This window comes from Lepisma saccharinum, chromosome 3, assembly GCF_977018435.1.
Source record: "Lepisma saccharinum chromosome 3, izLepSacc3.1, whole genome shotgun sequence".
NCBI classification, from domain to species: Eukaryota; Metazoa; Arthropoda; class Insecta; order Zygentoma; family Lepismatidae; genus Lepisma; species Lepisma saccharinum.
Window position 1 is genome coordinate 53,809,112 of NC_139231.1, and position 16,313 is coordinate 53,825,424.

At 37.8% G+C, this 16,313-nt stretch overlaps 1 protein-coding gene across 2 annotated transcripts in view; it reads left to right on the plus strand.

The window, feature by feature from the left end:
- The window catches only part of LOC145985041 (uncharacterized), a 47,502-nt gene extending 35,752 nt beyond the window's left edge, over positions 1–11,750 (plus strand). For both annotated transcript variants that reach the window (XM_083118556.1, XM_083118555.1), the window contains exons 9-10: positions 2,955–3,026; positions 8,655–11,750. In XM_083118556.1, coding sequence (XP_082974682.1) covers positions 2,955–3,026; positions 8,655–8,768 — 186 coding nt within the window. In that variant the 3' untranslated portion in view covers positions 8,769–11,750. The remainder of the gene's footprint in view (positions 1–2,954; positions 3,027–8,654) is intronic.
- The last annotated feature ends 4,563 nt before the right edge of the window (positions 11,751–16,313 follow it).

A 16,313-nucleotide genomic window follows, 5' to 3' on the forward strand; every position in this document is an offset into this window, starting at 1 on the left:
TCACTCCCTTCCCATTTAAAATTCTAAAGTTGAATTCAAGATGGCCACCGACCGTGCGGGTGGCGGCAATGTGGTTCCCCCTTGGCCTGGCAACGATTGGTCATCACTATTTCCATGTTGCGCGCTGCAGTGGCCTTGTACCGAGGGTGTTAAGTGACTTTTTGAGCCACCCTGTACATATTGCAGGCTTGCAAGCATACAGCAACTTTTGAAACACACTGTATGATAACATAATTGCTCTGCCATGAGTAAGAAGATATGATGTATAATTGTAAATTTTACCATAAAAGCCACCTAGAGCTTTGAATAAAATCAAAATTAAATTAGTTGGTGCTAAAAATGAAATCTGCTTTCTTCATCAATATTGGCATGGGAATAATGAAAATTGCTCATTCTGCATAAGTTTCAGATTGTTTTAACTCTGGAAGTATTGTCTAGCATTTTACACACTGTACCAGAAATACAGGGTGGCTCAATAAGTCACTTAACACCCCCAGTACAAGGCCACTGCAGCATGGAACGTGAAAATGGCGATGACCAATCATTGCCTGGCCAAGGGGGAACCACATTGACGTCACCTGCATGGTCGGCAGCCATCTTGATGCCCGCCATTTTGAAATCAACTTCAGAAATTTAAGTGGGAAGGGGATCGTGCGACATATCAAAATGGGCTAGAATTTCACCAGGAAAACAACTGTGACATTTGTTTTCACCTAACTGTAAATTTAAGGGCGATTCCCACATTGGAGAGTGACACACGTCCTTTCCTTTTTGCTTAAATGTTTATTATTCAAATTATCGTTAGTATGTGATTATGCGGTATTTATTGTTTAAACCAACCACTGAAAATGTCCGGATATTGACTTACCGGTATGTACATATCTTGTAGTATTGGTTGACATGGGAATTACAATTTTTTTTGTCTTTACATAAAAGTTTAAAAGAGTGATGATGTGAATTGATCATGTCAAGAGTAGCATATTTCCTTTTTCACTGATCTGAACGAAAATGCCACTAACACGTGAGGAACGGATTGCCATCATATTGATGTCAGGGGAGAGAAGTACGCGTGACATTGCCACAGACTTCAATAACTGCAATCCTGTAAGACAACCGGTGTCACATGTGGTCGTCAGCCAACATGTGTTATAACTTTGTGGAATTGTTTACTTGGCAACAATTAAAGTTAGGTGAAAACAAATGTCACAGTTGATTTCCTGATGAAATTCTAGCCCATTTTGATATGTCGCACGATCCCCTTCCCATTTAAATTTCTGAAGTTGATTTCAAGATGGCTGCCGACCATGCGGGTGACGTCAATGTGGTTTCCCCTTGGCCAGGCAATGATTGGTCATCGCCATTTTCACGTTCCATGCTGCAGTGGCCTTGTACTGGGAGTGTTAAGTGACTTATTGAGTCACCCTGTATATTGGCTGATATCGATAAATAAATTTTAACCAATAGTTTTCTATACCACTGATTGGTATATTGTTATCAGAATTGCAACTATAAACAATGAATAAATTACTTGTAAAGGATGCATATAAAACTTGAGTGTACTTATGTAAATCATTGCAATTATGCATTTGTGATTCATTATGAACTTTCTCTTGCTTTGAAAATGGAAATTTCTAGATACAATCATCTATCAAGTTGATGGGTGAAAGGATATTAGACTTTTAACTACGGCCTGTTTAATTTATGGCAAACAGAAAATTCTGCTCTGTCCCCCTCTCCTAGAAAACTAGCCATAGACAGAAATTAAGCGATGTAATTATAGCTGGAAAATGGTAAAATACAATTAAATATTTGTAATATGAAAGATGTACGTGCATTGTGCACATGCTGATGTTTTTTTAAGGTTCCGTTGTAAACGATGGTTACCCAAAAAATTAATAGAATGTGATAATGTAAGGATATATGCTAGTATGTACGAGGGCGTTTTGAAAGTTTTGCCTCCTATGCAATAACTCTGGCAACACTGCTCAGAGACACGCGAAATTGATGTGAGAATAATCGCTGATTCACTGGCTGTTCCGACATCTATCGACTTTCTCCTGCAACATCACGCATGCACACAATAGTGAGTAAAATTGTGACGTAGATGGACGTGCGGTTGAAACAACATGCTGTTTTTGAATTCCTCACAGCAGAGGGTTGTGCGCCCGTTGACATTCGTTGACAAATTGAGGGCTGTCTATGGTGATGCCTGTGTGGATGTGAGTACTGTCAGGAGGTGGGCAAGGAATCTGAAAGGTGACGATCCATCCACTACAAGCCTTCATGATCAGGTCCGCAGTGGATGACCCATGACAGCCATGGATGCAAAGCGAAAGTGTTGATGGCCATATTTTGGGACTGCGACGGCATAGTCCACACAGAATTTTTGGAGCCACTGTAAACTCCAATCGGTACGTGAAGACTTTGGAGAAACCACACACCATTACTACAAGTCAGGCCTAGCAAGGATGCAATTCTTCAACATGACAATGCTCTCCAACACATGAGCCGCCAAACACAAGATGCATTGCAGCATTTCAAATTCCACGATATTTTACCCCACGTGCCATACAGCCCAGATCTCGCACCTTGCGACTTTTCCTTTTTCTGAGACTGAAAGGGTACCTGAAGGGACACCGTTACACCAGTGATGCGGAGATGCAAGCAGATGTGCATTGCTGGTGCTGGGAGAAGATGCCTGATTTCTTCGCCAACGGGATGCAACAACTTGTCCGATGTTGGCATTTGTATGTGGACAATGATGGTGACTACGTGGAAAAGTAGTGACACCATGGTAGAGGATATTACAAGCTTTAAGAAGACGTATAGTTCATGTAAGTATCTTGCATATTGACATTATTGCATAGGATGCAAAACTTTTCAAAACACCCTGTGTATTGCAATCTTTCAAATGTTATGTTCTAATTCTTTTATCCTTTTCTTGGTTTTTCTAGGATAAGAGTTACATAACAAGCTTCCCAGGACCTGGCAAAATGTTACTTAGTATGGAAGTTGTTGATAAAATGGTATGTGAAACTCTTTGTCTTAGCTAAACATCAGTTAGATTGCATGTTATGTTTATTTTACATTGAAGCTCTTTACTATGAAACTGATTAACATATTTCTGTTAATACCATTTTTCTTGTACGAGGCGCATCCAGAAAGTAAGTTTCCCTATTTTTTAAAAAAGAAACCAACACAGTTTCAGGAAACCATTTATTGGCAACAGGTACAGCAAAGGTTCAGCTATTTTTCAACATAGCAACCACCAGAATTGAGACACTTGTCGTATCGTGGTATCAACTTTTGGATCCCACTGTCGTAGAACTCTGCCATCTGTGAATGGAACCAGCGTGTGACAGACGTCTTCAGCTCTTCATCGTTGCCAAAACGCTCACCGGAGGACAGGAATTTCTTGAGGTGCAAGAAAACGTGAAAATCGCTGGGAGCCAGATCAGGACTGTAAGGTGGATGATCAAACAACTCCCAGACAAATTCCGTCAAAACAGCTGCTGTGCGCCAAGCCGTATGTGGACGAGCATTGTCATGGAGGAGCACAACACCTGCAGTAAGCATACCACGCCTCTTGTTTTGAATGGCACGTCGCAATTTCCTTAGTGTTTCACAGTAATGGTCAGCGTTCACCGTTTCACCTCTGGGGAGGAAGTCAATGGGCAAAATGCCCTTCCTGTCCCAAAACATGGTGCACATCACTTTCTGTACTGACAGCGTCTGTTTGAATTTCTTCTTGACCGGAGATCCACTATGCCGCCAATGCATTGACTGCTGCTTGGTTTCCGGGGTGACGTGCGAAATCCACGTCTCATCGCCCGTGACGATCCTGTCGAGGAAATCATCGCCGTCATCATGGTACCATTGCAGGAATGTCAGTGCTGCTCCTGAACGTTTCATTTTGTGTTCGGGTGTCAGGTTTTTCGGCACCCACCTGGCACACAATTTTTTGAACAGCAGGCGCTGCGTGACAATCTCATGCAACACGGATCGCGATATCTGCGGAAAATGGCTACTCAACTCCGTAATCGTGAAGCGACGGTTCTCTATGTTGCGCTGCCGCACCAGCTCAACCAGATCATCAGTGATGAGGGACGGACGCCCACTGCGCTCTTCATCATGGACACTTTGACGACCTTCCGAAAACTGCCGACACCAGCGACACACCATCTGCTTACTCATAATGTTCGGCCCATAGACCTCACTGAGCTGACGATGAATGTCAATTGGCGCAATGCTTTGTGCATTCAGGAACTTTATCACCGACCGAACCTCGCATGCGGCGGGAGAAGGAATACGAGCTTTCACTTCGGACCACTGCTGCCTCGCTACTGGCGCTGGGTGGGATCTGTCCGCCTGGCATATGATTGATACGTCTTACCTCTGCTGCGCATGCGCAATTTACACTGCTCATTATGTTTACTTTCACGGGAAAAAATAGGGAAACTTACTTTCTGGATGCGGCTCGTATTTGGAGAGGTGTAAGGGGTGATCCTTTCTGAAATCACTCAAATGACAACCTCTCTTCCAGTACACCCTGGACTACATTTTGCAGACTAACGAGACTCTGGCATATGGACTCGCAGCCAGTTTAATCCTCTGGTGGTGAGAGGTAATACGTAAGGTTAAAATAGAGAAAATATCTGCTTGTACCCTTGAATTTGTAGAAAGTTCACCTTGAAAACCAGGAATTTTACTTGAATGTTATCATGGTCCTAGAGTCGTCACCCTGATATGTTAGTGGACGTGTGTGCTTGCAGTTTCTCATAATTTTCTCTTCCATTTAGGTGGATTAATATTACTTCAGAATCATTTAAGGCCTTAGAAAATACACTTTTATGATTAAATTTATGACGTATACCTTGTCAATATTGTACATGAAGAGCCTTTATTTTAATATGCTGAATGTTGCAATGTGTATTTTCATCAACAACATGACATGAGAGTACAAACTTCATTTAATATATTTCCCAATATACAAGTGGGCATCAAAATGTTTTGCCTCTTGAGGTGTGATTTCTGGAAAAACAGAACAGCCGCAGACCAAACTTTCTCAGTAAGAATAATAATGGAGAAATGCTATGGATATGATAATATTAACTCTTTATTGACATCAAGCATCTACTAAGAGGAACAAGTTGTTAATGATCATGAAAGAAATGAGGAAACCAGTGAAACTAATGAGACTAACAAGAATGACACTGGAGAAAACAACTGGTAAAGTTAAAATCTAACGGAATTTAAAATAGAGAGAGGAGTGGCACATGGGAGATAAAATGTATCATTCAATCTAGCATTAGAAAAGGACATAAGTAGGGGCATGCATATTTTGTTTTTGACAAAAACACGAAATTTGGAATAACACATTGTAATGTTCATTTTTCATGTTTTTGAAAGGTGTGAGGTGCATTTTGCTACCATATTTTCACACAATATGATGCGAAATGAACTTTAAAATGCAAAATAAACTCTTAAACATGAAATTTACCAGCACTACTTATTTTGAGGGTTGAATTTCTTTGAGAATTATGCAAATCACGGAAAATTAATAAATTCTGCTGTAAATATTTGAGAAGCAAAAATGGACTCCTTTACGCAGGAATAATTATAACACCATTAAGCCTTCTTTCCATGATATGAAAAACTCAATATGCTGACCAAGGCAGTACAGAACATTTGTACTTGGTGCAGAGTCTGAAAAAGACCATGTTAGAAGGTTGAAAAATTACGTTTAGTTTATCTTTTATAATAAAATAAATTACTGCCTTGGTCAGCATATTGAGTTTTTACACAGGAATAAACTTAATATTCTGGTAACTATATAAATTAGGGTTACCAGGTCGCTATAAGGGAAAAGTAGTAGGACACAAAACATTCACAACAAATAATACACATTTCCGGAATATGTTAGAAAGTAATTTAAAATTTACACTTTTTCATCTTTTAAAAAATACGATTTCTTAATGAATTCTTAAATGCAAAATTTCCAAACTTGTTATCAATACTACACAATACACGACTTACTTGTTTTAATTGATACTTCTGAGAGGAGCCAATTCTTATCAAAATTTCAGGTTTAGTCGAAATATATTTATGAGAGACTAAACAAACTCTTTGAAATTCTACTAAACCCCAGTGTCAAACTTTTTACAGAATTTTTGAAAAAAATATTTCTCCCATGACTCACTCCATTGTGTTGATGGTAATGAAAGAACTCTCTCATTATGACCTCCAATGGCAAACAAGTATTCAGCAATTATTTTTCATCTAGGGTAGTTTTTAGTTCAATAACTTTGTTTTCCATCAAAATATTGTATAAGAATGGGAAACATCTTGGTCCATCAGTTATAAACCCCAAAGCAAGAAATTCCACTATTTAGGGCAGAATGTGGTCCCAAAACTTTGTTCATTAATTGCTTCCGTTTTTGTTCTAGCAGAAACTTTTCTTTTTGGGCAATGACTGAATCAAAGTATTAGATTTGTAATTTGCATGATTTCTCTTTGTTCAACTGAAACACATATTTTCCTAATTCATATTATGTGATGCTAAAAATGTAGGACATTTATGATATTTCTCAAATTCCTCCTGGATGCCGGACATATGGCTAAATATAGGACATGTCTGGAGAAAATCGGATGTCTGGTAACTGGCTACATGGTGTAGCGTGACGTCGGGTATGGCACGGGATCGAGTCACCCCAGGACGTAGCTCAGTTAAAGCAAGTAGGATTTAGTTTGGGTCTCACTGGACCACCTCTACCCTGAGTGGTGCAGACAAAGGATTGTTGGGAGCCGAAGTTGTTGAACGCTACTCACCCCGCGGCTGGCAATTCAGCAGCTTAATTCGACAGAGTACTGATTCTCGGGACACAGGCTGGCTATCGGCTTCTCGTTCTCCGTAGTCTGGACGACTTCTCGTTCTGCTCGCTCGTTACCGCCTCATAAAGTCACGATCTCTTACTGGCAGACATCATGGCCCCATCGATCAAGGTTGTTGATAATGTGGAGTGAAAGTGAGAGAGCAATTTACCGTCTCCAGGGGTTTATACATTGGAATTGAGTCATGACTTGGTGGACTTTGCACCTCCAACTGTACACCTGGGGTATCCCTGGGTGCAGGTGGAATTTTACAGTGGAGGTGCACTCACCGCTGGTGATGGCCGTTTGCCTTGCTGACTGTGCAGAGCCGAGTGGAAAATTCTTGTTGCTCGGCGCTGTATCTGGTGGAATTTGGGGTGAATGAGCGTTCAACTGGCAATCTCCAGGACGATGTTTTAGTAAAAGTGATATTTCTACTTTTATGCTCCTTCAATTCCTTCATCACTTTATATAAATGTCCTATTAAAAGTGAAAACTTAATTTTGTGTAATAAGTGTAGTTTTTAAATAAAATTTATGTTTTCTTTCAGCATTTTAACACTGAAATGCCATGTTATATACTGCTTTTGATCCTGAAAGATGCCCAGTTTTTGTACCAAAATCTTGATCTCTTATTTACCATAAATATCTGGCTCTAGACATAAGACATCAACCCAGGTGGAACCATTTACAATAGAATTAGCCAGTGCCTAGAATATGCGTATGATATAGTATAAGATTATAAGATTAACAAGGAACACAGTTGAACTAAGAGAAAAGGTACAAAAACTGGAAGAAGCAGCTGAAAACAAGGAAAGAAGGGAATGCGCAAGTTGCAGTGATAAAATTAGGGGAGATAGGGTTTGAGAGATTTTATAGATTCAGGTACTTATGAGCAGTCATAAATAATACAAATAGAGTAACTGATGAAATTAATACAATGATTACAGCTGGGAATAGATGCTTGTTAGCATCGAAGAAATTCTTCTCGTATAAATAAATAAATAGAAAAAAGAAGATTATTATATGAGAGGCTTGGAAGTAAAACTTGATAACCCACAATGTGTTCAAAACTGAGCTTGATTCAGTTGCTGTACGATCTTGAATGAACTTCCTTCTGTAGCCGCTGAAAGCCAGAAACACACGAGAACATCTGGCTAGCCCATAAGCCACAGTTCAATTGACGAACTAACATAACTCGGTTTCATACTTTTGTGAGTTATCAAGTTTTATGCCCGAGCTGCTCATATGTATAAGACAGTGGTATGACTGGTGGTAATTTATGGATCAGAAAGTTGGACCTTAGTGAAAAGGAATGAAGAGGTATTAAGGAGATGGGAAAGGAAGAGCTTAAGAGCAGTTAGAGAAAATGGAATGTGGAGAATAAGAATAAACACGGAACTGTGTGATGGAAATTAAAACCGGACGATTAAGATGCTTAGGATATGTATTGAGAATGGAAGAGGAAAGAGTACATAGAAAGGTACTAACAGGAAGACCTCAGAGGAGAAGGAAGAAGGGAAGACCACGTAAAAGATGGGTTGATGATGTTGAAGAAGATTTAAGAAAACTGGAAATGAGAAGCTGAAGAAGGAAAGCGGAGGATAAGAGAAGAATGGAAGCCAGCTGTGAAGGAGGCTAAGGCCCTTCATGCACTTCAGTGACAAGAAATAAGTTAGTAGATGTGTAGTGAAATATTGTTTAAGGATATTATTAATTTTATATGGCTACCTTAACAACTCTCCTGAAATAGTGCTTCACCAATAATGCTCTTTTTGCTTGCAGATATTTGTTAGCAGTTCAAACGGAAAGTTAGAAATGCAGCGATTCCCTCCTGAAGTGATAAGTGCTGAAAGTGAACAGCAGATAAATGGCAGAAGTGTTAACAGTGTGTACTAGGAAGTGAAGTGAAAACCGTAATTTTGGAAAAGGTTTACGTTGTTTTGCATTTTTGGAACTTTCTTTTTTTTTTGTTTGTTGTGGAAGTGGCCGAAAGAATTTCGATAGAGGGTTCTGAGTTGTTATTGTTTCATCTGGAGGCTAATGTGTTAACACATACTGTACTGAGGGGAACACAAGGAGTGCTCATCAGGGACAGTGTTGGAAGAGTGAGTCTTCCCAATGCATATTCAAAAGCGCCTTTATTTTTGTCATTTTCCATGTATAATATTTTTATATCAAGTGCATTCTGCCTCTTCAAATTAAATTAGTTTAAGAATTTGTTGTGTTTCAGTTCTTCAGCTGCATTCAATGGAAAAGAATCTTAGATAAAAATGTTATCCTGTTTCTTTACTGGTTTTATTGTCCTCATATGAACTATACATGCTCACAAACATTTTTGTATTGGCATGTTTTGTTTGCATTACATAACTTTCTTGTTGTATAACTATGGTTTTACAAGCACAAAGAAACACTTCTTTTCTTACATGTAAGGAGACATCACACTCTCCCAGACTTCTATTTCAAAAATAGGAATATAGAAGTTTCAATTCTAAAATAATAAAATATAAGAATATCTCAAATATGATCAACTTAAAATAAAACAACAATTAAAAATTTCATTAACAATGCTCTTTCTTGTTTGTCACTACGTTATAAACCATTATACTCAATAAGGTATGTGAAGCAGGTGTTACATTGTTTAAGAATGCATGTATTCACTGTTTTTAGATTAAGCATCTTCTGTGTCTCTTTATGTTCTTGAGTTAGCCAGTTTCTTGAGTAAAGCTGAAACAATCCCAGTTGAAGATATTTTTTGTTGTCGCTTCATTTTCAATTGCATTTAATTGTACGAAGTTTTTAAGATTGTGAAAATAACATTAATATAAATAAGGATGAGACAATAAATGAGAAAATTGACTTAAAAGAGAATTGGCAATTAAAGCTTTCATGAAATAATGTTTGAGCATTTTGTGTTGTATGGTGGCTTGAAAACATGGGTCATATGAGAACCAGTGAAGGGTCTTGACAAGAAGCAGGAAGGAAACTCATCGCTACAGTACAAAAGATGAGGCTGAGCTCACGGTGATTTTATTTTCTACATCTTTCTAATACAATTTTAAATTACACATCTTTTTTTTATATATCTGTGCTTCCATTGGCAGAGCCAAAATGTCAGCTGCATAATCTCAAGCATGCAATATTTTATCTGGGTAAATGTACAGGAAAATCACAGTCTCATTCCATGTTGTTTCATATGTGACTTTTTGACTTTCATGTATTGTACAAAGTGATTTTTGAACTCGTTGACATGTATTAAGACTATATGTATCAGGAAAGACAGGACAAAACAGTTTTGCTTTATTTTGTTTGGTAAGATTTAAAGGAAAAGTTTATTGATGAATAAAGAGGACAAAGAAAATCTGCGGTTATTAGAACAAAGCATATTAAAGCTGGTATTACAGTATCTTATTCACATGTTTGTTTTATGACTTCCACCATTATCCATTTCATTGTTACTAGTGAAATTGCTTAAATTAATATCGAAATTTTTCAAGGAGAATTTTTATATTTTATATAACATTCCATCGTCCTATTGTCATAATGTTTTATTTCCTCATACTTATGGAAGGTTAACAGCACAGACTGAATTAAATGTGTTAAAGATCACAAGGGCTTTAGAACTGGATTTCCATTATGTTTTGTTTACAAAAACAGTTCCAAACCATTTTCTTTGTGTGACGTGAAAGTAGCAAAAATGACAGGCAACTCAGATGCGTCATTAGAACTCCATTAGGCAGTGTTATTTATTAGTTCTGTAAATGGACTTACTTTTTTTTTTTTTTTTTTTACCAATGTATATAAATATATAAAGCACTTGGCCAGTGAGCAAGCTTTATAAATTTTATATTCACTTTCAATTTTGCCACCAGAATTCCCAGGTTCGAATCCCAGCCTGAGCATGGATGTTTGTCCCTTCATCAATTCCATGTAGTCGTCACTCATCCTCATTGTCACAAGTTGCCAAAATTGGCAGAAAATAACAAAAATACAATTCAAAACTAATAAAATTCATTAGCATTAATTTGAGAATTGCATTGTCAAAACCATTCTGCTTGAATCTAATGACATATCCTTGCATCATTATTATTACCCGTGAGAGCGCACATCAGAAATACCACTATTGAGATGTAAATTTTCAGTTTTAAATTGTTCTCAGATAAATTGTATTTTACAAGGTTTGTTCACATTTTCCTTTGGCCTTGTTCTGGTAAGTCGTTAACATGATGAAGAAGAGCCTATATGTTTTATAATTTTATTCATGTGAAGATTTTTTTGAAATAATTACTTATTTTACTTGAAGGCACGTAAGTAAATACAGCATTTTAATTAATACAGCCATATCTTTACATTCACAACCTGTTTCTCTTCCAAATATAATTGGTGTGTATTTTTTTTGTTGACTAAGACTAAATAAAGCTTCCTTGTTCAGAAATTGGACATAAATTGCAGACACTATCAATTACTTTACCCTAAGACGTGATATAATATTTTGTGATTGATCTGTAATATTGTTAGTAAATAGTAATGTAAAAAATCTGTTGAAGAATGCATGAGAAAGGACAGGAAATACGACCTACAATTGATATGTTGTTTCTAAACTGACGAAACAAGTCAGGAAGAATACAAAAAACGTGTTTGTATTGTACAAATAAGATTGCTAAAATGAATTGAAAAATGCATTGAAACTTTTTCCTTTTTGTGAACTTGCATTTATTGTTTCATGTTTGGCATTAGTGTAGAGGGAAAACAATGAAAGGGAAATCCTTCTAACATTTTTGAACAAAATATTTGCTGCAAGCAAGACAGGTCAACTAAACTAATTATTTTTGTTTTAGATCTCCTATTGTTATCATCAATCATGTAGATTTAATGCAAATAAACCACATTAAAAAAATTGTTGCTTTTTTATTGAAAAAATGTTGCTCTTTTATGGATGATTCATCATTGCAATGGTGAAAACTGATTTGGAAGAAGGATGAAATTGTCAGTAATGAGTAAACTAAATTTTGCTACAAACATCTCATTTTTACTTCAGAATTCTGGCTTTCCTTCTTATCTCCAAAGAACAGAAGTCGAAAGTCAGTGTATTAATTTTTTGTAAGTTGCAAAAAATAAGATTTTTCTATGTCAAAGAAAGTGACATGTTGATTGGTGAACATGGCATAGTTGTCAAGATAATTCTACAACAAATTATTCTGCCACTAGAACAAAGCCAATGTAACAGTTGCAAGGATGCCACTTGCTGGCTAAATTGGTTATACTTAACCCTTCAACTCAAGCAGACAGCACATTTGGTAGCTTTCCAAGCTGAGGTTTCGTCAATTTTTTTCCTGTGTAAGCACTGGCAGCTTCTTATCGAGAATAAATATAGTTTTCCTCAATTTATTAACAAGACAATGCACAGTACAGTGCGTTTTAAGCAGGATTTTAAAAACCTATAACTTTTAAAGTAATAGGTTTATTATAACGAAATATTGTTTGTTACACAGAGAAAACTGAAATTAATGTTTGAGGTGGTTTGGCTTATCGCCAGATCTCCAGCTGAGCACCATCATGTCCGAACACACTTGCAATCTTCGTTTGAATCTGAGAATTGCATTCTAATGGTGCTTGTCCAGAATGTTGTGAATCACATTATGTATCTTGAACTTCAGGTCATCAAGATCTGTCGCTTTTTATGCATACACCTGGGTTTTGATATGTCCCCACAGCCAGTAATAGCAAGGTGTAAGGTCTGGTGACCTTGCAGGCTGCCAAGGTGTGTGGTGTCTGTGGCCAATCCATCTCCCCAAATGTTCACAATGTCCTCCTTGAAGAAGAATGGGCCAATGAGGTGGTCCATGGAAACTGCGCACCACACATTGATCTTGGGGTTATCCCTCCTATGTGTCTTGAACTCATGTGGATTCTCAACCCCCACAATTTCGGCAATTGTGTCTACGTGGAATGTGGCCTCATCAGAGAAAAGAATGAGAGACTGAAGGGCATCACCACCACCATCATTTAATTGGGTTAACATTAATTCACAAAATTCCTTCCTAATGTCACAGTCTTTCCTATCAGATCGTGCACAAATCTCAACTTGTAGGGTCTGACTTTCACTTTTGTGCGTAAGATACTGTGTAATGTAGACCTTGCCACTCCCGATTTCATTGGACTCCGTTGCAAGATCTCCTGCACTGCATCCGCCACATCGTCACTTGTTCTTGGCCTCCCACTAAGTGATAAATCTGCTATGTTCCCCATAGCCTGTAACTTTTTTGTACCATCTCTGGATACCTGTCTCCACTGAAGATGTTTTTCCAAACATTGTTTTGAACCTTCTTCGCACCAAAACACAATGTTTTAACTCGGCAAGCTATAAAATGCACTGAGCTTTTTCCTAAATCGATGCCATCTGGGAATCACGTGATCATGCGACAATGCAATGTGGGCAGAACAAAAGTTTAAATTTTCCTCTGTAAAAAACAACAATATTTTGTTGTAATAAACCTATTACTTTAAATATATAGCTTTTTAGAATCCTGCAGGACTTGTAAAACACACCACTCGTATTTTTGTGTGGAACCAGAATGCTGTGGAATTCCCTTAAAAATCTCTTTCTCACTCTTCTGCACAAGCTTGTTTTCACTTAAGAATTACACATACAATTTCTTTGTTCTGAACTGTGTGTGTGTTGTGGCATTGTAACAACACTAATAACACTTATCTGTTCACCACTTACCACCTTAGCAAACTACACACAAACAAACATAAATCCTTTTACATGGCACATCTACCCATATTGAAGCAAATACTAACATTCACAGCAGGCAGGCAGACAGAGAGATGTCATTTTCTGAAGGCACGGGATCTGTTCTTAATAGCATGTTGTTGGTCGACAATGATGATTCAAACTGGAAATTATTTGAGGCAAGTACTGAATAGAAAGAGCTGCTCTTTATGTTTACTGTCCATGAACCTGAAGATGCATCAACAATAAGAGTTAGCTCTATTACATTGTTCCATGTGATTACCAAAGACAAACTTGATGAAACCTTGGCTTGTAAGCCTACCAAATGTGCCATGCACTTGACTTGAGGGGATATGTGCTTGCATTCACTACATGAACCTCATTCTAGAGGCACAATAATCTCATGAATGAACTGTGCAAGCAAGGTATGAGTGAGTGACAAGATAAACACCCAAACCTTACTCCACAGTTACAGTACGATAACTGCTCGAATGAAAAAAACACACTGAATATAAGCAGGTAACTCTCAAATACAGAATGTCTAACTTTGGTTGCAGACATGTTGCATACATTTGGTGCAGTAGTGAAATAAGATCCATTAGGGATGAAATGATATGAAATGTTAACTTATAGCAGTGGAAAATTTACTGATAACCTAAATTGGATTTGAAGTATGAATATGTGAAAATCCTCTCAAGCTTCATTGCAAGGGTTAAGAGAAACAGGATTCGGACCTGATACCCTGGCATCGTAACATCCTGTGAACCACTCTGCTATGGAGGTCTACAAAAATTTTTGAGGGGTTATTAGATATTCACTTAAACATAAGCTTGTACGAGGGTCACTATTTATATTTTGAGCCTTGGCAACACTGATTGAAGTTAGGCGCGATTTGATGTTTGCACGGAATCATCTGGCATTATTGACCATAATGTACTTCAAATGTTTTGTCAATAGCTTCATTTGTGTTGTTTATGTTGCCTTGGAGATTGCGCAACAACAGTAAAATGGAATTAACTCGTGAACATTTTCGTGCGATGATTTTTTACGATTTTCGACGTGGATTATCAACACAAGACTGCATCGATCAACTTACTTCCACATTTGGCGATGAAGCCCCATCCTTTGCCACTGTGAAACGCTGGTATAACGAATTTAATCGTGGCTGCCATTCGCTCACCGACGAGATTCGCGAAGGTCGTCCAAAATCAGTTGTTGTTCAAGAAAACATTGATGCTGTGCAAAACCTAATACTGCAAGATCATCATGTGACACACTGTGAGATTGAGGCAACCATAGGCATTAGTTCCACCAGCATATATAAAATATTACATCATCATTTAGCTGTGAGAAAGGTATGTTCTCGTTGGTAACCACACACTTTATAAATACAATTGTGGTGCTTCAAAAGACGTATATAAGATTGTAACAGGTGACGAATCATGGATATATGCATATGAGCCGGAACGTAAACAGCAGTCGACTGTATGGGTGTTTCAAGATGAACCCAATCCAACAAAAGTTGTTGGCGCTCGAAGCACATCGAAACAAATGGTCGCCTGTTTTTTTGGGAAAACTGGTCATGTGGCAACTGTGCCTTTAGAGGAACGTAGAACGGTGAACTCTGAATGGTACACAACAATTTGTTTGCCAGAGGTCTTCGGTCAAATATGGAAAACAAACAAACGCCATCGGATCATTATTCATCAAGACAATGCCAGCTGTCACACATCTCGTCTAACAACCAACTTTATGAACAGTCAAGAAATCGAATTGATGGGTCATCCGCCGTACAGTCCTGATTTGGCACCCAATGACTACTTCTTGTTCCCGAATGTCAAGAATAAATTGCGTGGACAACGATTTTCGTCGGCGGAAGACGCCGTTGATGCGTTCAAAAACCATATTATGGAGGTGTCTCAAGAAGATTGGAAAAACTGCTTTGACAAATGGTTCGAACGAATGCAAAAGTGTATTGACCATAAGGGAGAATACTTCGAAGAACAATAAAGCAGTTTTCAATGCCAAATTCCTGTTTTTTCATTGTTAGGGTCAAAATATAAATAGTGACCCTCGTATATAAGTTTCCTGTTAGAATTTGAAGTTACTGCAAACACAGTCTATGTCCAGAGAAAAAAACTGAAGCAAATGTTTATGCACAAACAATTAATGTAAACATTGTAGCAAAACATAAACAGGTAAAAATTAGCAAGTTGCTATATGCTGCATAAATAATTGTTTCAGTTTTATGTTTTGCTTCATTTTATTTATTAAAATGTTATGATTGTCTTGTAATATTGTGAAGGGAAAATTCAGTTTTGGACATCAGATAAATGTAAACACACCTGTTTCCAGGTGTTAGGTACAGAGGCGAGGCATCCGGTCATCGGCGACGACAAAGCAAAGTAATAAAAATATTGCTTTTTAAATATTTTAGAGAAAATAAAGTCAGAATATTCGCATATTTGAGCGAAATTAATCAAGTGACCCCACGAAACAGCCAGAAATACGCAAGAGGTTCGCTAAGTTTAGTGCATCGAAAGGAGAGCCCAGTCCTATCCCCCCCCCCCTCCATGCCCAACCATCAGGGGCGGCGCCAGAATATTTTAACCGGGTGGGCAGGAGCAAAATATTGATAAATTAGGGTGGGCAGATATAAAATTTATGATTGTCAGAAACATGTATTCTCTCGGCCTCTCCTGCATTTC